At 41.4% G+C, this 23,764-nt stretch overlaps 3 protein-coding genes across 11 annotated transcripts in view; 1 reads left to right on the forward strand and 2 right to left on the reverse strand.

Annotated features, from left to right (window-relative positions):
• Window positions 1-12,359, reverse strand: part of SLC38A6 (solute carrier family 38 member 6) — a 46,307-nt gene extending 33,948 nt beyond the window's left edge. For 5 of the 6 annotated variants that reach the window (XM_054199887.1, XM_054199886.1, XM_054199885.1 and 2 more), the window contains exons 1-5: window positions 12,196-12,359; window positions 11,250-11,371; window positions 10,411-10,484; window positions 6,055-6,107; window positions 2,960-2,999 (exon numbers count right to left, since the gene is read on the reverse strand). In XM_054199887.1, the coding sequence (XP_054055862.1) occupies window positions 2,960-2,999; window positions 6,055-6,107; window positions 10,411-10,484; window positions 11,250-11,371; window positions 12,196-12,330 (424 nt within the window). In that variant the 5' untranslated portion in view covers window positions 12,331-12,359. The remainder of the gene's footprint in view (window positions 1-2,959; window positions 3,000-6,054; window positions 6,108-10,410; window positions 10,485-11,249; window positions 11,372-12,195) is intronic. The other variant, XM_054199888.1, reaches the window with a different exon arrangement.
• Window positions 12,360-12,438: 79 nt separating this feature from the next.
• Window positions 12,439-21,948, forward strand: TRMT5 (tRNA methyltransferase 5). Of its 4 annotated transcripts, none has more exons than XM_054200465.1 (5): window positions 12,439-12,533; window positions 14,274-14,917; window positions 15,330-15,454; window positions 16,939-17,593; window positions 18,547-21,948. In XM_054200465.1, the coding sequence occupies exons 1-5, from the start codon at window positions 12,529-12,531 to the stop codon at window positions 18,609-18,611; spliced, it is 1,494 nt and encodes a 497-aa protein (XP_054056440.1). In that variant the 5' UTR covers window positions 12,439-12,528; the 3' UTR covers window positions 18,612-21,948. The 4 variants fall into 4 exon arrangements, with proteins under 4 accessions (XP_054056440.1, XP_054056443.1, XP_054056442.1 ...); XM_054200468.1 differs by lacking the exon at window positions 12,439-12,533 and adding an exon at window positions 12,768-12,788; XM_054200467.1 differs by lacking the exon at window positions 12,439-12,533 and adding an exon at window positions 12,949-13,255.
• The window catches only part of MNAT1 (MNAT1 component of CDK activating kinase), a 127,163-nt gene continuing 125,340 nt past the window's right edge, over window positions 21,942-23,764 (reverse strand). Inside the window, exon 8 of the mRNA XM_054200469.1 lies at window positions 21,942-22,429. Within this exon, the coding sequence (XP_054056444.1) occupies window positions 22,309-22,429 (121 nt within the window). The 3' untranslated portion in view covers window positions 21,942-22,308. The remainder of the gene's footprint in view (window positions 22,430-23,764) is intronic.

A 23,764-nucleotide genomic window follows, 5' to 3' on the forward strand; every position in this document is an offset into this window, starting at 1 on the left:
TTGATACTTAAATGAATTTTGGTATTTGTGTTACTTGGATTAACGTAACACAGTGTTCCAAGAGATGATTAAGAATCTACAGGAAAATTTGAGCACTACTGTTAGATATACATGTTAAAATTCCAAGCGAGGTACCTGAAATTAATTTTTCTTAACCTTTTATATTCCAAATTTGACCAACTAATGCTTTCCTGTAGCTGTAGAAAAATGAAAAATCTTTTTTTTTTTTCCTTTGGGTATCCTGCTAGTAGAAAAATAAACTCCCCTATCTACACAAATCCATAAGTGTACGCAATTAGGATGTCAAATTCAAATTTGCACTTTAAGCTTTCTTTTTAAAAAGCGCAGATGACAAATTGGAAAGCTTAACTACTATTAAAATGACTACTAAAAAGCTCTCTCTACCACAAATGAATGTAAATCACTCCCACACAAATTATTTTCAGAAGTGATCAAACAAAACTTTAAAAAAGCCCAACTACATGCTGATAGTGACAATAACCATAGTAAAGTTGGTTATTTTAATCAAACCATCATTCATTACCTCTTGCTCGCCAATCACTTTTGAAATAAGATACTGTATGATGCAGTGTGCCCAGGTCTGATGATGGAGGAGTTAACAGAAAACAATTTTATTTTTAGCCTTACTTTGAAACTAAAGATGTTGACAGTCTGGAAGTCTGACCAACAGGCACAGTGCTGCAAACAGACAGAAAAACAAAAAGAAGGGGACACCTACCAAAGTGCACCAAGGGCAGAGCCTAAGTTTCACGCTTAATTCCAGCATGGCTCCTGTTCAGGACAAACTACACTCCACAGTTTCACCACTCCCAATTTAAAAATCCGCAGAAGGACAAGAAAAACTCCATTCTTTTTTTGTATTTCTTCAAGAGTCAAGGCTCTGTGAGAGGTTAAGAGAACTCTTTTTTTTTTTTTTTTTTTTTTTTTTTTTTTGCTTCGAAGAAGATCCCTGACACAGTGCTGCTCTGCTGACTTGGACTGCAGCATCACAGGGCTCTGCCAAAAGCAGTTGTTAAGGAGAGAAATAATGCAGCTGGGAGCTCTGTTCCCAAACAGAAATCTAAATACTAAACAGAAGCTGTGACAGCTCGTTACAGTGACAGCACAATACATCTTCTGTATGGAAGAAGGTGCCAAGGAGGCCCAACTTGCAACCCATGTTTCCACGTGTCACTCTTCCTCACAGACTGGGGCATGCCTGGGCACCACTAACACTGACTCAGAGAAGGAAAGTCAGCTTTCTCTTTTCAGTGCATTTGAAACTAAGTGATCTTTGCAAACAAACATACCGGACATGTGAACTACTACCATTCTCTTACATGAAAGATATTGCCCCTGGAACCAGAAAAAACAAACCAGAGTTTTGAAAGCTTCCATCAAAATGAGGTCACTAAAAATATTTGAAAAAACAGTTTCAACTTGCAAAAAACCTACTTTTTAACTAGTTAAATGGAAAACCACTGGTTGGCAAACCAGGCCCAACTTGTTGACAGGGAAGGCCACTGCAGAAGACTGAGGAAGTAGTTTGATAACATCCAGCATGCAATAGTTTGGGGCTATAGAGTTACGGAGATGAATTTTATCAAAAATGACACAGAGAATGTTATGAACTGCTATGAGGAAGAAATGAGAGTCATATTTCCTTTGACCACAGAGTCTTGTACATGATCACAGAGTCTCCAGAACCTGTACTGTGTGCCCCTCCTCCTCTAGTACTGTTTATTTAGAGGTCCACTCAAGTGGGAAAGGAAATTTAAAAGTTTGTTCATTGATACACAACATCCTCTAAAACCTGTATGAATAAATAATCCTTAATCTTGGAATTAACGTGTTCACTCCTGCATGAAATTAACGCTTGAGTTTTTATAGCCATCTCAATTAGCCAGTTTTTATTATTGGAGCTTTTAGTATAAGAAAAGATTCCAGCTTTGTCATAACAGCAGTTACTTGGTCTAGTTCTAGGTCTCTACAATAGTGACAAAAGACAGCAATCACCGAATTATCTGGACTTGACAGGCAGTCCTAAAGGAAAGGAGAAGAGCACTGGAATGCTGTTTCCTCCTGTCAGTGTATGAGAACATGTGTATCTTCTTTGGGGGTAGGGGATGGAGCATTCACAGAATTCCCTCATCTAAAAGAAAGTATCCAAAACATCCACAGCCAAAAAAAAGTTAGAGTTGTTCTGTTAAACACTGTCTACCTTCAGACAATTAATTTCTAAGGGCACTGTTACTTAGTAAATTTCAAGTACGTGAAAATACCCAAGAAAGAGTTTAAATGTTTAGGCGACTTTTTCAATATAAAGACAGCTAGTGTTATTTTATTATGTCATGCACCAAGGAAGACAAAATAAGAATAATGTAACTGGACAGCCCAGCGTATGACAACATAAATTATCAGCTCAGACGATGAAAATCAACAAACTAAACAACCCTCCCTCAAGAAACAAGGTATTGAACTAACAAGAAAAAAACGCTACCATTAATAAAGAACACATGAAACTTCACGGCTAAGTAAACATTCAGTTGGTACATAAATCACTAAAATGCATAAGCAAGTTCCAACACCAAAACCCAAAACATGTGATATGATAAAATCTAGCAACCTCATGCAAATGTATAGAACAGCATTCTATACATTAGCAATGCACCAATTAGCAATGCCAGCTATAATGAATGTGCTCCACATCCTGTGATGCGGTACTACCATCCAACATACAATCCAACCTGTGTAGGTCCCCCCCCCCCCCCATCTACCCCATGACTATAATGCTTCCACTTAGCATGATCACATAAGCCTTTTCTTTAAGTTTTCTGTTCTTTTAATCAGTGTCTTAAGAACACTTTCATTTACTTATTGCCTTTGGTGTTTCTGGAGCTATGTAGACTGTAGAGGTTATTCTTCATTCAGTTAATATTGAGCATATGAAGTTTCTTACCTCCAATATTCTGGATAATTATTGTAGTTGCAACAAGGACCTATAAAAAAAATTGATTTCTTTATAAAGGGTAAGCATAACTAAAATCGTATGTCTATAGCAGTCATAAAACACATGTGTATTATCTTAAACAGACCAGATGTGGAAGCGATAACTATTACTGAAAGGAAGGGCATCTTCTCTTTACTGAAGAGTTTAACACATGGAAACCAACGTAATCTAAAATAAATACAAAAGCAAAAAATCCCCGTGAAAATACTGCATTTTCATTCTGAGATGACAAAACAAGAGAAGTTATAGTGAAGCCTGTTCTGCAGAAGATGGGCTCTTTAAAAAAATCACTGAAAACATGGAATTGCATTCTGACATCAGGCGAGTACAAATGAAAACAATCATGTCCCTGAAAAGACAATCAGACAGTGGAGATTTGTAGAAGCTACTTTCTCACTCCAAAAAACTGAGTATTTTTAACTGTCATGAATGTCATTATTCTTTTAAACTTGTAAACTATTGACTTATCTTTAGCATTTGTGATTATTCATACTGGACCGACATGGAAATAGAAATGATCACAGGCTATTAAAATATTTGTCTGAATCCAAATACTTAACTTTCAACTGAAAAAACCCTGAAAGTGTCTGAAGTTTTCCCAGTGTTTTCTTTTCAGTTCAGTTCTAAAATAGTACAATCATCTAATACAGTTTTTCTTTTTACCCACTGCTCTTCTTGATGTAGCAGGACCTTCTTACATGAGTGCTACTATTAAGTCAATTTGGAAGAAATTTAGCCACAGTTATGAGAAGAAAAACAAATCTGTATTTTTGAATAAAACCTTAAAGCAGAGTTGCCGTTTTTTCAATTGATCAGCTAGAAAATCATATCAGATTTTAAACTAATTCAAAGTCAGTTCAAAAGTCACCAGGGAAAGGAGAGAAAAAAAAAAAAAAAAAAAAAAGAAGCAGCACGGTATCTTGGAATTTGCTGTAGATGGAAACAAACACTTCATGCCTTTGGAAAAGGAGAACCTGCAATCTTCCAATAGCAGAAAATCTCCATTCTCATAAATCTCGGAGAAATATTTTTGACAGGAAATTACCATAAGGTTAAATAACCGCTCTACTTCAAGAGCGGTTAACCAGTAGTTTACTGTCAACCTAAGATGACAGTTCAAGCAAGGTCCTACAGCAGTTCTGTCTGTATCTTTAGCGAATGACTCAGGTGAGGGAAGAGTAAGTACTACTTTAAAGAAAAAAGGAAAAAAAAAAGCCACCTGTGCCTGGCTAAGGTGAGGAGAGCTCAGGGAGAAGATGAGAATTCAGAATGGTTGCGATAAACTAGAAAAGTCTAAGAATCAACAAGGTCAGTTAAAAGCAATGCATTCAGGAAGTAGACCTCAAATATATTACTTCAGAATTATTAGATTGCAAACAGAGAAAATAGTCTGAGACCACACAATTAGGAGCATGAAGCATGCACAGATACAACAAGTCTTGTTTTGGGACATAGTACCGGCCATGTTCTATCTAAAAACACTGGTAATAATTACATTTCTTGTCACTGTCAAGTTCTCAGCCAGCTTACTGGCCGAGAACCTGAGGCATTTTGCAGGCAGGTTTTAAGAAAGGTATATAAATATCAAAGATACTTCAAGAGAGAAAGATAAGTGTTCCAGAAAACATCAGTTCAAAAGGAAAGCTTGGTGAACTTTGGAATATTTCTGGGTTGGGAAGCTGTTGTTTTGATAAAATAATTAACCAGTGCTCTCTATGCACACTGAAAATAAAAGACCAGATGATTTTTAGTACAAATTATGAAAAAATATATTAGAGAGAATGAAAAAAAAAAAAGTTACTGATGTTGACTACATCTTGAAGCTGTGAAATCTCTTTCATTTAAGCTTTTAAATAACAGATTTGACAAACATCTGCCAAGAATAGTTTATGTAGGTTTAGCCCTGCTTCAGAGCAATGGCAGACTAAGTCACATTTTAATATCTCCTTAAGCTCTACATTTCTATGACTTCTGCTTCTGATGGCTTGTGGTTAATGTGTACAGATCAGTTCCTATAAAAAATAATTTTATTTCATACCTTGCTAATATCAAGGTTTATTATCTCTTGAGGTTGATCAATAAATATTGATCCTCACAGACTACACTCATATCTGCTTATTAATGCTAATGGCAGTCTTACAAACACCTAATAGCTCAGATTTCATTCTCAGTTACATTAAAACAGAAGCAATCGGACTCCAGCCTGTTAAGCAGAACTCATGTTAAAAAAAAATAATTACATTGTTTCAGTAAACCATTAAAATTGCACTTCTGTGTGGTAAAATCTGCTTTTAGTATCACATAACTGAAACACAGAGCACAGAAGTCATAATACTGAGTGCGCAGTATTCACAAGTAGTATTTCCTGTGCACCCAGTATTACTGGACAACATTGTCTATTAGGAAAACTAGATTCAGTACACACTACTAAAAAGGCATGGCTTACATGTTGATTACTCGTGTAGCAAAAATGGTTACTTTGCTGGTGTTTCTTTGTTTTTAAATCATGAGATAAAACAAGTAAGAAACAGTCATCCGAAGAGTTCATTAAACAAAAGAAAAAAAAAGGCATTAATTGTTCCTATCGTAGAAACTACATAAAAAGCAAACACTTATCTTAGATCTCTAATAAGTGCTAGAACACCAACAGTAAATCGCTTACTTGTCTCTCAGCAGTTTACAGCAAAGGTACGACGGAACTCTGACAAACCTGAAATGGATTGCTGAGCCAACTTGGCAATAATGCCAGTGAGCATATATATGTATATACAACTGAAAAATTAATACACTGACAGGAAAGTAGCGCAAAATCTTGCATTTAAGTAATGTCTATTTTACAGTTACCTGAAGTTTGGCCTTCCACAGACCAGACACGCTAATTGAAATGTAGCAAAAAGCTTCAGGACATAGCAAATTTTTCAGTATACTAGGACATAGGAATTTTACTGCTTATTTCATTTATATCTCTTTACTATGCAAAGAACACTTGTATATCGGAAGCATGAGACTAGAATGAAAATACACAGGTAAAAATAAATACTCACCTTTCCAGTTGATCCAAATGCAAACAGGCCAAGGTCTTCATAAGAAGTGACAGCTGTTAGTAAGGCAAAAAAAAAAAAAAAAAGCTAAAGTATTCCTAGCTTGAAAATCACTTGAAAGCTCTAGCTTTGCCTTTTTTTCCTTTTTAAATTAACATAATTCGGGACAGAATTAAGAGAGTATTTTATAGTACTTTTTATTTACAAAATAGCTTTCATATACACCTGTATTACTGTTACAAAATACAGCTGTATGATCAACCATTCAGAGACTCTCCAGAAATTTAATTTTAATTTAATATTAAAAAAGTAATATTTTAAAAATAATAACACATTAATAGCAAATTGCTTTCTCCCAAAGATTTTTTGCAAGTAATACTATAGTTGAAGACTTACCAAATTAGACTCAACAATTAGATATGATATTCCCATATTTTATTTGTTAAAAGGGTATGCTTTTTTTTTTTTAAATGAAGACAGCAACAGAGGATCCATTTTCATCTTTCTATGAATATAAACATCAATCACCATCTTGCCAGCTTTAAAAAAAAATCGTCACTATTTATTTCAAGACAGCTGAAGGTAAACACCTTCCTTGGCTGAAATCTATTATTAAAAAAAAAAAACAAAACCACAAAACAAAAATCCTGCCCTTACCTGCACCTGACTTACATAATCACATTAAAATAGCCTGTGGTTTCCTGTATGCTTTTGTTGAGTTTTAGCTGAAGCTCACTTCTAATATTGCCGGTAACTCAAACCAATCCCTTCTCAGAAAAAAGGAAGTCATATTAAAGTCTTTCATTGTTGCTCTGTATTTTGTTATTAGAAACTCAAGCAATATCAAAAAGATGAAAGTTTTCTGAGAAATACCACTCGCGTTCTTGGTATATAATAAAATGGTCCGCAGTTGTAAATGCCTCAAAGGGTAAAATTAATCCCAAAACCCACATAATTTTACTGTCAAAACACTTGGTTTCTCTTCCTTGGTTCTACTTGGTACACTACTGCTTCTACTTCTGTCACATCTTAATTTAGGGCCCAGCCCTGCAATTTGAGCTGCTGGGGGGAGACCTTCACACCTGAGTGAAGTCCCAGCACTGAGGTAAATGAAACAAGACATGGGAGACACAGGCAGTTCACAGAGATCGGATGTCGGGACTGGAGCCTCAGACTGCCAACTGCCCAAGCTTAGGCATTTTTATTTCACTGACGTTCTGCACACAATCAGATCAATGCTCCAGAGGACAAAAAATGCCAACAATAAAAAAACCAAACACCACCACCCCCAAAAAAACTTCATTAATTTTCTCATATGATTTTCTCAAGGGCAATGTTTCCCATTCTGCTCTACTACTGACACCAACATGCTATAACAAAATAAATGAAGTGACAAAATTAAATTAGCTAGAGTCAATTCTCAGCATAAACCTGGACTAGTCTCTTAGATCAGCCATTACACTGATACTAGTTATATACAGGTATAATTAAACAAGAAATATGTCTTACTAGATTTTACCCTGTATTTTTCCTAGATTTCTATTTATAAAGTCGTTGACCACAAGAAAAAAAAAATGTAGCAATTTAGAAGGCCATCTCCAATGGCATTAAAAAAAAAACAAAACAAACACAAAACAGTAAAATGTTAAACACATTTAGGAGAGAATTGCTTTTACCACATGGGAACAAATACACAGCACACACATATGAGGAGTTACCAACAAAGAGAACAAAATTTTCCAAACACTATCAAAACAGCAAGATGAAACCTTGGAATGTTTTATATAGTAATTCTGTTTCTGTAATCAATTTAGTCTTGTGAACACTGGGAAGCCCTAATACTTAATCACATTACTTTCATAATTTCAAGAATACATGGAATAAAATATTAAATACCATCGATATAAAGATAAACAAGTTCTGCCTGATTGACTTCTTTTGCGTTATTAACACTAAATGGAAATTATCCATTTAAATACAAAGTGAAATTGGCAAGTAAAGTACAAGCAATACTCATGAGTAACTCATAAAATAAAGAGAAAAAAAAGCCACGAAACTTCAAAGTACATCCCACTTAAATTCCCAATTCCTCTGCTTTACAGCGTAAGCTTAGCCTTTGTCAGCCCAAACCCCAAAACAATGTAGGTCGTACTGAATTAACACCAGGAGAAAACATTGACTAAACTAATCCAAATCTAACACTTGACACTTGGGAATATTAGTTTTGCTAAGGCTTTTCGTCTACACAAATAATTTGATTTTGTCAAAGTCCAGACCAAACTGAAGACGCTTCTTTATTTTTAAAATAGAACTAAAATGCTTGTGCTTAAGAAATCCTGGTCTTTATTTAAAATGGAATTAAAATTACAGCTTCCTTTTCAGAAGGTACTTCATATGCCAGCTCTTTCCTAGGACTACTTTTATCATTTGAAAACCTGAATGAATAGTTTACAAACACTTTCAAAGGCTTTTCTTTTCCACCTACTAAATTTTTCTAACTCATTTTTTAATGTAAAACTACTGAAATTTCTTTCCAATTCCTTGCCATGGATTGAGCTTAATACTGTAACACTGTTCACAAAGGCATGTAAGTTTTATAAAGAAAAATGTTCAATTATCTATGCCTGAAGCAAACATGTACACAGATTTTACTTCGTCAAGGCACAACAGGTTATATTTCTCACTTTTTAGAGACAACGTTCCAAGGAAAAAGTTGGAAAGCTACCTAACATGTAATTACTTGAATAGTTTACAGGAATTATAATACATATAATCTGAGAGAAATCTTATTAAAAAAAATTAAAAAAATCAAAACACAGAAGGCCATAAATACAGCAAACTTATCTAGGTAACAGTCCTGGTGCTAGTATTACCTATCAACATTACATTTAATAATTAGTTATCACCTAAAGTGCAAGTTTCAGACAAGAGAAATACTTCGTCCTCGCATTTCAGAGGTATTCCTTGCTTTCAGCTCTGTGTATTTAAAAAATGCTATCCTGAGGTGGAATGTTGCCTTTGGACAATAACTGAGGAGTTACACCATTTTTCTATATTAGGTCTCTTAAGTTCATAACACTGAGACTCTTCTTAATTCAAAAAGCTTAAATCCTTAGTTTCCACCACCACCACCAGTAGTTCTTTTGCAAGGATCTCTTTAATTATTATTTTACCAGACAACAACATAATACCACTTACTGCCTATTTAATACAGAACTTTTCAGCCTCAAATAAGAGGCAAACAAAGATCACAAAAAATTACCTCAAGTTCCCTCTTTTTTTTTTGCTTCTTATGTATCTTTCTAGCTACTTATTTCAAGTTCCAACTCCTTTCTAATAAGCAGAGCTCCAAGAGGGGAAAAAAATTACCAAAGACTTAGTCCCAAATCATCAAGCAGCCAACAATATCAACCATAAAAGTAACCCTACCTCTGAAAAATATTTTTTAAGAATGTATGAAGATCACTCAACAGGTGAAGACAGGAGCAGCAGATCTAAGAAGAATCAGGAAGCAATCATCTGAGAGACCAAAGCTAGCTATAGAAAACAAAGCCAATAAGGAAAGAAACGGAAGCTTTCTCCCACCACCTTTGAAAAGAGAAGAAAACAGATGAGAAGGAAACAATAACCAGGTGACAGAAAGAGATGGAGACCTCCTGCTATAACATGACTTTTGTGTATGAGAAGTCAAGGAACTAGTCAGTTATTTCAGTAACAATTAAAAGAAGCAAGAAACAAAACATTAGCAGAATAGATTGCAGATATTAGAATCCACTGTTTGAATGTTCTTAAAGCACTATAATTTCTAAGGACTGCAATATGACCTCTCATTCAGTACCAAAAACGCTGTAAAAGTAAAACGCTGCATCTGTAAAGTGGCATGAGAATTATGATAATCCAATGTTTACAATATATTTACAAAACCTGAAAGGTATCCATTTCAAGCCATAAACAAAATATATATTACAAGTATAAGAATGAAAGTCTGCTATTTCACTGCTCTTAAGCCTTCACTGGAAGCAACAGCACACACTGAAGCAGCATGGTTCAGCCAGCACCAAAATAATTTTGCTACAGAAATACAGCATCTATCTTTTCAGAAAGATCAGACAGGCATTTTGAAAAAAATTAAAACAGGAAATCTACAACGCAGTCAGTTTGGCATTGACTTGCCATAGGATGTTTCAAAACCGTATTTTTAAATGGCAAATAGTAATTGTTAAAAATGCTAAATATTTCAACATCAGTGAATCAGACACAGCTATCTGTTAACAGGCTGTTAATTATAATAATTATACTGGATCATGTCTTTGTGATATAGGTGAGAAAGTATTTCAGAAATAAATCCTTTCCACTTACCAGTCTGAGTGCACATACTGAGCAGAAGAAATACAGAGTAAGAAGCAAGGCTGGCAACGATCAGCAGCAAGATACTAAAAAACCCAAAATATTCAGAATTAAAGCACTTTCACAGTACAATGCACTTTCTGTCTTTAAGAATGCTACTTTTCCAAGAAGTAAGCTACCACAAGACAAGATTTCCTCATTCTATAGCTTATATCTGCTGACTATGGTTCATCTGGCCTCTGACCTTCCCAATACTTGCTAAGTTCCAGGGCTTCTTACATTGTTCACCAAAGCACATCACACACTATACAGGGTAAAGCCTGAGGGATTACAAAGAGGACATAAACATAGGAGTTTGTGTGTATACGTCTACACAGACAAGTATGTATCTTCTAACGAAGTGAATCTAATGCTTAGAAAACTGTAAATGTGACAATACTGGTGATTTAGGCCCTGTTATTGATAGGTTTGTATGTACAGTGAGCAGAAGTGCAAACAAAAGCGCAAGCCCATGCACATTTTTCAGATATGTAGCCATCCTACTCCAGAAGGCCCATTTCTAGAACTAAAGGAGACAGCAGCTTTGAAACGTAAATATTAATCTATTAGGAGTAATGGCCAAGAAATTGCCACCATGTGGCAATTTAATGCAATGTCTGAGCAGTACTTACGTTAGGCCAGATTTGAATGACTAAACCAAAAAGGGAAGATCTTATTCAGTAACGCTGAAAAGCACAAGCTATTTACTTCTCCCTCAGGTTTTGCACAGAAGTCTTGGTAATCAAGTTCTGTTCCATTTAAAACTGCAAGCCCAGTTTAAAAATAAGCATACATAAAACCCAAAAACTTACCTAAACCCCATAATCCCTGTGTTGGCCATAGCATAGGATAAGCCAAGTATCCCACTTCCCATGATTGCATTCATTAAATTAAATACTGAGAAACCAAAGGAAGAACCATGATTTTGAGGATTCTGTGAAAACGGCAGAACAAAGTACAATTAGTACTAGAGGTGTTTTGGTCTTTCATAGGAGGAAATTTAAGGGAGGGAGAAACAATCAACTTTTCCTCCCTCGATCTAAATCAGAAAAACCTCTTTTCTCAGTCTAAGACCACATAAACCCTCGTGCACATGAAGTAACACGACGCTGTGTCATAAGGATCTCAAGATGCCTTCAACCTTTGAGTACGGTGATACTAGAGCACAAGAAGAGAGCGGCAAGATTTATGCCTAAAATCAGGCTATCCCTGCCTGCTCGCAACAGCACCGAGGGGGAGAGCAGCGCTCCCAAGAGCTCTGCAACCGAAGCATCGCACGGAGCAGAACCGCCAGGACCAGACGTTCAGCTTCGCAGGCCCCGGCGCTGCCCCGTGCTCCTGCGTCCCTGACCGGCCCTTCCCGCTGCCGTTGGCAGGTGCGTCCCCCCCGGGAGCCCTCCCGCACGGCCCCGTCCACTCTCCGCCGAACTGCATCGGTCCGCCCGACCTTTGAGCCCGAGGTCTCGTCCCCTCTTTCCCTCCCCCCACCGGGGCCGCGCTCCCCGGACTTCTCCCCAGCACCAAGCACGGCCGGGGACAACCGCTCCCGCAGCACCCCCGGCCCGGGAAGCCGCCAAGTCGCGGCGACGGGGATCGCCCTGACACAGCACCCGGGGAAGGAAAGGCAAGCGAAGTAAAGCCGAGCCGGCGCCCGCCGCCCCACGACGGAGCGGGCCCGGGCAACCCCGAGGCCGCAGCCCCCCCCTCAGGGCGCTCCCCTCAGAGCTGCCCCTCCCCACCGCCGAGCCGCCCCCTCACACTGCCCGGCGGCGGCAGCAGCGGGGCGGACTCCCCGTCGTCGTCATCGTCGTCCTCCTCCTCTTGTTCGCGGGCCGACAGGTACCAGCCCCGCTCGGCCAGGAACCGCCCGGCCCCCCGCGGCGGCGGCGCCATGGCACCCCGCGCCCCGCCGCCTCGTCTCTGAGGGGAGCGGGGGGCGGGGCCGCCGGGGGGCGGGGCCGCAGCGGGGGGCGGGGCGGCCGCACCAGCCCCGCCCTCCCCCTCGGCGCGGCCACAGGGAGCGGTGCGGCGCGCGCGGCGTGACGGCGGCGATGACGTGCGAGGGCGCCGGCGCGCGCGGCGGGGCTCGGCATGAGGTGAGGTGGGGGAGGGAGCTGCGGGAGCGGTAGCCATGCCGACGGCGCGGCCACGGCGGCGGCCTGCGGCTCCCCGCGGCCGCCCCGGCTCCGCCGCCCTCGGTCGGGCCTGTACCATCCCCCCCCTGGCCAGCGGCGGGAGGCCCAGGCGGCGGTGGGCCTAAGGCGGCGGCGGGCCTAAGGCGGCGGCTGCCAGCGGTGCTTCCCTCAGGGAGAGGACAGGGCCCCGCCCCGATGAGCGTCCCTCTTCCCCGGGTGAGGCCTGTCCGGCGCCTCTGCGACCCGCCCGGGGGTGTCTGTGCGTGGTGGCCGCTGTGGAGCTGCGGCCGGGCGGAGCGGGTAGCAGCCCTCCAGCAGCACCTCCCGCCCCTGCTTCACCTCAGATTACTCTGGGGGAGGAATGGGGCAGACGGGGATTCTGGCGGGACCTCGGTTACGGGGGGAAAGGCGGGTGTTTCTAGAGACAACGTTGGGAAGATGTTAGTCCTCTGGCGACAGGATGGCTGCGGTGACCTCCAACCAGACCCAGCGTGGTGGCTTTTATCTTGCAGGCTTTACTCGTACAGAGAAGCCCGTGCAAACTAGGCAAGCAGTTTCCAGCTAGGGAGAAGGGGAATCCCTAAGAAAAACACTGGGATGCTCTGGTCTCTGGATGAAGGCTTTCTCCTCTGTAGCAGACTTGAAGAATGTAATGTTTATTTTTGAGTCAACAGGGAAAGGAGGTGTGCTTTGCCAAAAACTTGGTGTAGGGAAATGACCTGGCTTGGGGACGTAGGGAGTCCCAGCGAGGAGCTGGGATTTGTGGGGGAGGGAGGATGGGAGCAGGGCCAGCTCTGCTAAGGGTCAAGCACAGCTCCTTTTTTGAAGAGACGGCACGGCTTGTTACCCTAAAGGAGGGCAGTGGCCTCTAGTCGGAGTGTAGATGTCTGAGGCAGGCAAGAGGACCGGTTTCCTTTCAGAGCTAGTTTGCCCTATCTTAAAACAAACTTCCCAAGAAGTCAGGAGAAATGTCAGCCTCACGCATTATCTAAATCATTGGTTCCTGCCTAGGAGCGGCTGATGCTGAATCAGAAAGTTTGGGCCTCTTTGGACTGGCTCTAGTGGAAGAAACCATTTAGAGAAGCATAAAGCTACTTTTCAAGACTGCATCCTGTGAATTGTGGAGAGGGTTCAGTCGCTTGAACAGACATTACTAATGCTTCCCCTGTATCTTTAGGGGAATTCTGCATTTAATTCATTGTCTTTCTGGCATGCAGTTCGTGGAGCAAAGGCACTATGGAGTGTGTAATTCCTTACCACTGGGGTATAGGAGGCAGAAATTGATGAAGAGTGATTATGACCACTATTGCTAATAAGTGTTTTCTAGCAACCACTGCTTGGTAATGAATTTTATCAGGGAGAGAAGGAATTCAACAGTAGGATCACGACAGTAAAAATGTTTCCATTTGGCTTACTGGGATTAATATCACGTTTATTAGAACAAAGAGAGGTCATTGTGTTTTGGCAGGGGGGGATTATCTCACTGCTTAAAATGAGTTAATGTTTAAGTCTAAAAATAGATTTGCGAAAGAACAGAAATTTGTAATATATAATTCATAATAAAGAGCTCTACTAAACTATTGTGGATTGTTTGGTACAGATGGAAATTCTAGTTTATGAGAACAGCAAATCCGTGTGATTTGCAGCCTTTTTAACGGAATGATTACATAATGTCTATAAAATGAATAATTTCTCTTTTAGGACTTTATGGAGATTTGGATATTCTGCCAGACTACTGAAAACTAATCATTTTAGGACAGCTGCATCAAATACATCATTTCCAGCAGTTTGGATGCTATTGGCACAATATTCTGGCACAATACCTGCACGCTTTGTAGTAGTTAAAAAAAATAGTTTTTTTACAATGCCTGAAACTGATAAAGCTAATCTAGAACTCTATTCACCACATCCTGGAGTGCGTGGGATGACACTACTCAACAGAGCAGCTTTTAAAAGGACAGTTGTTGTTCCAGTTCTTAAAGTCAAGAAAGAAATTGTAAATACTTTGCTGAAGTCCCTAAAACATACAGTACTACAGCGTCCTGGTCTAAAGCGTGTGGTTGAGGATACAGAAGATGAGGACAGTAGACTTGTTATTCTGGATCCTCATAAAATACCAGAATTCTCATTGGGAGAAGCGGAACAAGAGGTATTAAAACAGCTTAATGTTTGTCCTGAGGTGTCCAAGTATAACTTGGAGCTAACTTACGAGAATTTCAAGTCGGAGGAGATCCTACGAGCAGTCCTTCCCGAAGGTCAAGAAGTCACTTCTGGATTTAGCCGTGTTGGTCACATAGCTCATTTGAATCTTAGAGATCATCAGCTACCGTACAGATATTTGATTGGTAGGTAAAACAGCTCTTCTCAAAAAAGTAATTCATATATTTTGTATATTGTTAAAACCATATTTTAACAATTATTCTACTGGTAAATTATTAATTGTACAAAGAAAACTTTTGGGCACTTTGTTTCGTATTTTGACTTTAAATAGCCTTGTGCTGATGCTGTAGCTGTGCCCAGAAGGCACAGTTCTCTCCTTTTACCGTAATTGTGGTCTCACTTTACTGAGCATTGGGTCAAGGCAAAGTATGTGCCTTAGAAAGATGTCACATCTGCAACCCTGAATCATTAGAGGAAGGTTGTTCTAGTACATGCTTACTTTTGTTAATTTAACTGTAAACAGCACTGTTTGTATCTCTTGTAGAACATTAAGAGGTTGTAGTCCCTTAACCAGAATACCTTTGCCCTCTCTTTCAGGCCAGGTTCTAATTGACAAGAATCCGGGAATCACCTGCGTAGTGAATAAAACGAATATTATTGACAGCACATACAGAAATTTCCAAATGGAAGTGCTCGCTGGAGAGAGCAACCTGGTAACCAAGGTACAGGGTTTTTTCCCCTGTTTATTTCTAATTTAATATGTTAAAACCCAAAGGCATCTACTGGAAAGATGTAATGAAGAGATGCTTTTAAGACCATTCCTTTGCACATTCTATGTTCATTTTTCCTGGTCTGCCAAGACCAAACTCACAGCCACAGAGATCATGAAGATACGTATTCTTTCAAGTTTACGGCCTAGATTTTAATGATATGTAAAAGACCTGAAGTAAAGTTTTCTTACAGAGATACTAATTACAAACTTGTAGTGAGGGGTATTTCTCACTCTAAAGCCAAAATATTTAGTGGATTTGATCTAAGAAAGTGCTGGTTTTTAATTTCACCAAGCCTTGTATGGTGGCTGGTACTGAATGTAAGACTGTTCTTAAATCTCACTGGCTTTGCAACGTAGGCAAGATTTTGTCTATGCCTTTTTCCTTTCTGTCAGCAGCAAGACAAACCTCATCTCTTCTGTTTTGACATTTTTCAGGTGTAAAGCACTATGTAACTGCCAAGTATTCTTCATGTAGGGTTTCTTGTCTTTAGTTGGAAACTTGGCCACTGGTTTGACCAAAAAATATTTTTCCTAACTGTTAGCAGTTTTGTACTTTTTTATTTGGTAATAGAACATTTTTTTTTCTAAAAGTTGAATAGCTTGGTAGAACATCCTGTACATGCACAGAGAAGGCATTTGAATTGTCAAGGCAGCAGCAATAATCAAATGTTATGCAGATGGTATTAGCTCATTAAGCATACATCTAACACACCCAGGAGTACAGATACACTTCAGTATGTTTCTTGCTGGCAAAGCAAATGACGCAGTTATTTGGATCCAAAGTTGCTTTACTTTGGAGTCACACAGTTCAAGTGTGGTGGTGCAAAGTGAGTATTATCTTGCATCCCACTCTCATCCGAATAAGTACTGTTTCTTTTTAGGTCTGTTCTTAAGATAGTGGTCATCCCAAAGTTTGCATTTGGATCAGTTTCCAGACTCTGTCACCTTGAGAGATAAAACACACTATTTTTTCAAACTGAAGAATTGGCTCCCAGTGGTTTTGAATTTGGCTGACTGTTGCCATTCTTGTGCGGTATCATTCTCAGACACTTATTTACTATGTGGACTCTGCTAAGGAGGGCTTGAGGCATCTTCCTAAGGTCTGCTTTCAATAAAGGAGTTGTCAGCTAGCCACAAAGCTCTTGAAAAGCCTCAGATATTTTTCTTTATGGTCATTTTAAGTTGCTGCTTTATTTCCACCTGGTGATTGAGACATGCATAAGCCAGCCATCTGGATTGACATTCCTTATGGCTATTTCTGACGAGTAGATCTGTTTATACAAGATTCATGTGTGCTGCTAATGGGACAAATGTCAATGTATGCATTACTTTTTGATAAAGCACTTCGGTTTTTAGCTGTCTTAATTACTGATAATGCTTAAACATGCCTGGAATTTGAACACGGAGGCTTAAGCAAATGTTTTGGACTTTCAGGTCAAAGAAAATAATATTGCATATGAATTAGACTTTTCCAAAGTCTACTGGAACCCACGTCTTTCCACAGAACACGGCCGTATTGTTGAGCTTTTAAAGCCCGGTGATGTCCTTTTCGATGTCTTTGCTGGGATCGGACCTTTTGCTATTCCAGCAGCAAAGAAAAAGTGCCGTGTATTTGCAAACGATCTCAATCCTGAATCCTACAGCTGGCTTCTGCACAACTGCAAACTAAACAAAGTAGACAACAAAATAAAAGTGTTCAACATGGACGGCAGGGACTTCCTCCTGGGGCCAGTAAGAGAAGAACTAAGTAAAGAGCTCCCACTTCTGAAAGAAGAACAGAAAACCTCTTTTCATATAGTCATGAATTTGCCAGCTTTGGCTATTGAATTTCTAGATGTTTTCAGGCATCTCTTGGTTGGAGAGCCATGCAGCACTGCTGGCCTTCCCACGGTGCACTGCTATGGCTTCTCCAAACATGATGACCCCACCAAAGATATTCAAGAACGAGCAGAAGCTTCGCTGGGAACCTCCTTGGCTGGACGCTGTTCTACTTACCTGGTTAGAAATGTTGCACCGAACAAGGAGATGCTGTGCATCAGTTTCCAGATTCCAGCAGATGTACTGTACAAGAGGCCCTGTCCTGATGAAGGTAAGGAACAAGCCTCCTACGCGGCACTTGGATATCAGGCTGCACCTTTTGCTGTCTCATGCTGGTCCCACCTTGTCAGCCCTGTGGGCCACTTCAGCTGTGTGACAGCGATTCTGTATCTGGTTGTGAGTGCGGAGGTAGGCGGCAGGAGTGAGTGCCTGCATGTGTGCAGCAGCTGCAGGGCTTCACGCGCTCTCAGTAACAGCGGCCCGCTCCTCTGATCCCAGCATGAGCCTCCATAGAAAAAATGGTGGACTGGATAGGATCATCCCACAGGCCATAAACCAGACCTTTATGCCTTAGATTGCTACTGGGGGAGGATGAGGTATCTAACATCAAGGACGTGTTTCTGTTGGCTAACTTAAGAACTGGAGCTTCGTTTTCACCCAGGGTACAGTAGCGTACTTCCAAGTGACTGGTCCCTTATGCTTGCGTGGACTCAGTTTAGGTCTGGAGCCACTATATCAAGCAGAATCCAGTTCTGTACAATTTAATTGAGAAATGGATATCCTTTAATGTTGAATTTGATTATTTTTTTTCATAGTTGGTCATTTCTTGAAGTACTCATAGAAGGTAGTTGGTTTCAGTGATCTCGGGCGTTGCAATACATGACAAGGGGAGAGGAGGGGGGAGGCTTTCCATCTGCAGTTACATGAACTAGAGGAATGGAGGTTTTGATAAAGCTTTAAGGCCATGAAACATATTTTTACACTGTTGTTGGGAAGCACTGAGATGTAGGTCAAAACGTAGCTCACTACAGGTTTTTTGAAAGTCCTTTCTGGCATTTAGTAAAGACCGCCCCCCATTATTGCTGTAACAGTTTTCATTTGTGACTGTTAATCCTGATTTTAACTGTCATCTCTTCCTGTTAAATCCCGTGTTACATGGGTTGTGGTTTAGTTCTGTCTGTTTACTGCACATTAAATAACTTACTTTTTCTAACCTTCTTCCAGCAAAACCAGCCTCTAAACGCTTGTGTACCAGCAAAGATTTTTCTGAAGAAAAGTTACCGAGTTGACGACTAGAGTTATGGTAACTACCTTAGTAGTCTGCATAAGGTATACGTAGGTTACCTCTGGTTTACCCCTTGAATTATTTGAAGTGAACCTGTGTTACCCATCTCAGGTGCTGAGATGCGTAATGCACGTTGCAGCTTTCCTTTGTGAGCCTTGCTTCCTGTGTTAACCTTTTTTTTTTTTAAATTGTGGGACCAATAAGCAGATTGAAATTGTTGTTACTATAAAAAAATAAAACTTCACTTTTTTGTAATAAAGGTGTTTTGGTACTTTCCTGCCCTCTATTATTTCACGCCTTGTGATAATTCAGTGACACAGACTGGGATAGTTTTCTGCTGTGTCATTTTGATATTGTGCGGTTTGTGGCGAAAACAGATTTTTATATTTTGTTGAGTAGCAAGATGATTTACCTAACCCTTGCATTGGATTCTCTCTGACAAGCGGTTTTGGTGTTTAAGAATATTGGGTTACTTGTTAGCAGATGTACAAACAACTGTGGTGTAAGCAAGATAACCTTTCAAAAACTTTACCCAAGATACAAAAAGGCCCAAATAGCCGCATATACTTGTTCCTAGGCTTTTGGAGTAATAAATTATTTTTTAACACTGAGATTTAGTTAGGGATTGGTTGACTCCTAACTTAGTGTTTGCCCACCGTTAAAGCAGGAAAGACTTTAATGCCATTTGCAGATTAAGTAACGCTTGCATTGAATGCTGGATTGAAAACCACTACCTGTCTGAACAGTCCTCTCGTCTTGCAGCCGCGTCCTCCTGTGGCTTTTGTGCCTCTGCCCTCTTCCCGCTCTCCCCTGCCTCCCCCACTGCTCCTCTGCTGCAGTCCCTGGGCCATCTCTCTGACGGGCTGCCTGTATTCTGCAGGGATTCAAAAAGCCTCTGCCTTTGATTTCCTTTTCTTACCCATCCAAACTATTGTTGGGCAATGTCAACCACAAATAGTTTATTTGGACAGAGAACTCGGATCGCCCTCTCGGTTTCAGATATTTTCCTTCAGTCCAAGCTCGGAGCTCACGCCTAGCAACTCAGTGACCAGATGTCCATCACCCTCCCTGGCTCTGCTGCTGTGGCTCCATCACTGGGGCCAGCAACCCGATGTCTTGGTTCTCACCCAAACAGCCATTAAGGCCTGTAGATTTGTTTTGCTCAGCGGCTTTATGCTGTAGCCTTTCCCTTGGCTACACAGCCAGTGCTTTTCAGTAAGCCTTCACAGCTTGGTTACTGCTAGATTGCATTTATCAAACCGGGGGGAAAAAATCGTGACTCACTCGTACTATCTTGAAAGCTGCCGTACAGATTATTTCCCTGGCCTGGCACTCCAGCCCGAGCATTCCTCCACTGGCCTTTAAAATGGTATCGCAACAGCTTTAACCTGTTTGTCCTCGCTGTCAATGACAGGCACATCATCTCCGCTCCCTACCAGTCTCTGCTCCCCTTAAGAGCAAGCGCTGGACTCTTGCCTCCAGCCTGCGATGCTATCTCTGCTGCCTGTGACATTGTCTAACGCCACCGCATGCTTCCTGCCGTGACCCTCTGGGCTTCCCATAAGCACTGAAAGCTGCTCTTGTTCTTTCAGAGCCCTCCGTGAACGCTGCTGTAGGGATGAGGCCCTCTGCCATTGTGGAATGATGCAGTCACCCTATGATCTGTGCTAACGCACCTGCCTGCACTGCCGCAGACTGCAGGTCCCTTGGACTGTGTGCGTTGCCTCATAGTCCAAATTTAGGGCTTCTTGGCATTACTGCACTCACCAAAACCTGGCTTTAATCACCATTTTTGTGTAAAGCAAGTCGACTACATAACTCTCATTTTCAGCATGTGACTGAAGTATCCCACGGCAGGGAAGGATTTTAGTTCTTAAAAGTTTTGTTCGCATAAGGATCAAATCCCATTGTTATTTTAGCAGCACAACTTTAGTTTAGATGCCAGTCAATGGATTGTATGTGTAGCTATACTCGTAACCAGGGGTTTTTCCATATTTCTGTGCAGTTGCCACTTCTGTGTATAACCCTTCCACATGAAATAGCAAACGATAGCTAACATACACACAAGCTGCACGAGTGTATTTAAATGATACATATTAATACGCATATGCAGTTCTGCGTGCCTTAGGGCAATGACGTGAGGCTTTACAAACTGCATATAAAGCGGATGATGGGTGAGGTGTATCTTCACCAGCCTGGGCGAGCCCTGAATAGTACAGACTCCCCCTGGTTGCTGCCACTCCCTCCTAGGGTGCCGATCAGAATCCCAGCAGGACTGCCGCTATCCTGTACTGGGGAAGAGGAGACAGGCTGTCAGGCATCTGTGGCGGAGGGAATGAACTCCCACAGCTTCTATGTGCTAGGAAAACGATGAGCCAGGCAGTGGTGGCAGCCAGAGGCTTTGTGTCTCAGGCCAGGCCCACCTGTGCCTGGCAGGGAGCAGTACTCTGCAGGCTACGACCTCTTCTACGCCTCCCCCTTCTGCGTAAGGCTACCTGTCGGCAACTATCCTGGGCACAAACAACAGGAGTTCAGAGAACGGGCAATGGAAATTTTGGCACCTCCCTCCACTTTCCTTAATAAAGGAAGCACCAAGTCTGGAAGAAAGCTTATTACTCTCTTCATTATGACATAGAAAAAATACATTCATTTAGTCCACTCCTCAGAACAGCATTCAACAACTATTAACGGGTGACCCATAAAACGTGCTCCAGGCTTTACTCCAGGGGCACTTGCTGTCCTGGCAGCTTCCAGTGTGCTGCAGTTTATAGATCGTCGTGGTGAAGACCAATCCTGCCACTGGAAGCCCATCTCTGCTGCAATTAAGTAGAACTTCCACTACAAGGAGAGGGGAAGGAATATGTCAAAGCAGCGGATCAAGTGGCAAGAGTCATCCCAAAAGCCAGAAAAAGGGATGTTCCTGCCTAAAGAAGCTCCTGAATGTGTGACAGGAAAGTTGCAAACAGAACTAAACAGGAAAAAAACAAAACCACTTTTGACTAATGACTGAGCCTTTTATCAAGGCTTCTTAGATTGCTTCTAGAGGAAGAAAGCTGAAAGACTTTGAGCTGAAGATTTGTCTTCCAGACAAAGGTAAAAACCAAGTGATATCAGGAAGGATCCTGCATAAGAGTTGTGTCAGCATAGTTCCAGGGTTTCTCATCTCGTCCAGCTGGCAGGAGGAAAAACCCACTTGTCTGAACTGGGGAAACTAGTTTTATGGGAAGAAAATGTAGGCTTGAATATTATTGAATATAACACTAAATGTTATAATCAAAATGGCATTTAAATGCTTGTGCAAATAAAACCCTGCAATAAGAGTAAAACCACAAACTTCAATAAAAAAGTCTGTCTTTATTTAAAAAAAATTTACAAGTGTATTTCTTTAAACCTCAAACATATACAGCTGAGTTATTCACATCTTCCATTAGATGTGGCTTATTGCTTCAGCCTCCCTCAGCAAAGTGCCACATGACTAACGAGTTTCCCCCTCCACAAAAATGTATCTACCATTTTACAAAGCTCTCATGCAGATGGGTTGTTTTTTTTTCCTTTAACACTTAAACACAGCTGGTTTTACACAGAAAAGTGTCTGCAGCTTAGCCATTGTGCAGATGGCAGCAATTTTACCCAACCTTTGCTGGCTTGACTGGCTTTTCCCTCCGTTCGGTGTCCTTTGATCACCGGCTGATGCCCACTGGCTAACTGGGGTGCCAGAAAAGGCCGCTGAAAGCATCCTGTAAGGCTCGGTGACAAGCAAGAGAAGAAGTGTAGCCCCCAGCAAGGTCCTGCGGAGAGGCGGCTCGTACGTGGTTGAGATACCTAAAACAAAGAGAAGCATTCTTTTAGAGCAGAAATAAACACCTGCGTCGTTCACAGTACAGTCAGGTCGAGGCTGCTTTTGGGGAGCAAGCGAGGAGGTGGAGCTGCCTACTGCTGGCCACCTACGAACGTATCAGTATAAAACTTCCATTAGTTAAAACAATGACAATGCCGACGCGCCTTCAGATGCGCTGCCCAGCCAGCGCCCTGAAAAGCTTCGTGGGCTCTTTGCAATAGGTTGCGCAGGGTTAAGTACACTCACTGGTTTGTATTTTCTGTGCTTGCTCCAGGGGTAGGGTTGCGTTTCCCCCCTGCTTCTGTAGTTCCTTCTAAGTCGACAGAGGACAAGCTTTCCTGCACTCCCGCAGGAATCGCAGGGTTTCAGCTCTGTCCAGCCAACGCTGGGCACTCCCCAGAGCCGACTGCGGCTGCTCTGATGACAACAGGGCTGAACTTTCTGCTCCCGGGCCCATCTTTATCTGGAGGAAGTCCACTGACACCAGGGAGTTAGATCTGTAGGAGGCCGTCATCAACATTTTGGCTAAAGAAGCCTCTGAACTTCACGATTAATTAAGCACCGTCGACCATTTGCAGAGCCACCTAAACCAGCCAGACCGATGAGTCGACGCTGAAACACGCTACCTGCGCCGGCACCGCTGCAGGCTCTTGGCTGCCCTTAGCTCCCTCTGAGGGCTCAAACCCAGCCGTGCAGGCCAAGGGCTCCCATTAAAGGTGTCTGCTCAGGGGGGCTTGAATGGTTTCATTCAACGCTGTAAACCCTGCAGTTCTTACACCCCGCGTAAGACAGATCCAAGACCAGATTCTCAGCTACTTTTGCAACCAAACCTCATCACATACAAAGACAGATGACAGACACAGGCTGTAGCCTAGCACGGTCCGCACAATGACTGTCTCAAATTCTGACCACCAGGTAAAACACCATAAATGAGAACCGCTTTTCACAGTTGCCATGTGAGCCACTGAGCTTCAGCTAGCTGTTTTGATTCATCGCTTGGTACATGTTGCTCCTGGGAAGGTTGAGTCATTCCACCTCTGGCTTGGCAATTCAAGCATAAACTTGCAAAACGCATACAGCCTTTTATAATGTTATCCCCAGAAACCTAAAACAGCTGCACTTTTGGCAGGAAAATACAGGACCACCAGTAAAATATCCAAAACAGTTGCATCTTTTAATTTATGACTGTACACTGTTTCCATAAAGAGTATATAAAACAGGTCGGATTTTATAGGTAAGACATAATAAACAGTCATACCCATTGATGCCATAAACGTGTAGAAAAAGAGGTTACTTAGAAATGATTAATTACAGTTTTA

This window comes from Rissa tridactyla, chromosome 4 (genome assembly GCF_028500815.1).
Source record: "Rissa tridactyla isolate bRisTri1 chromosome 4, bRisTri1.patW.cur.20221130, whole genome shotgun sequence".
NCBI lineage: Eukaryota > Metazoa > Chordata > Aves > Charadriiformes > Laridae > Rissa > Rissa tridactyla.

Excerpts from the sequence above, each read along its gene's own strand:
- TRMT5 (XM_054200465.1), top strand. Across the intron at positions 14,918-15,329 it reads ACCGTACAGATATTTGATTG|GCCAGGTTCTAATTGACAAG; the intron begins GTAGGTAAAACA and ends CCTCTCTTTCAG. Across the intron at positions 17,594-18,546 it reads GAGGCCCTGTCCTGATGAAG|CAAAACCAGCCTCTAAACGC; the intron begins GTAAGGAACAAG and ends ACCTTCTTCCAG.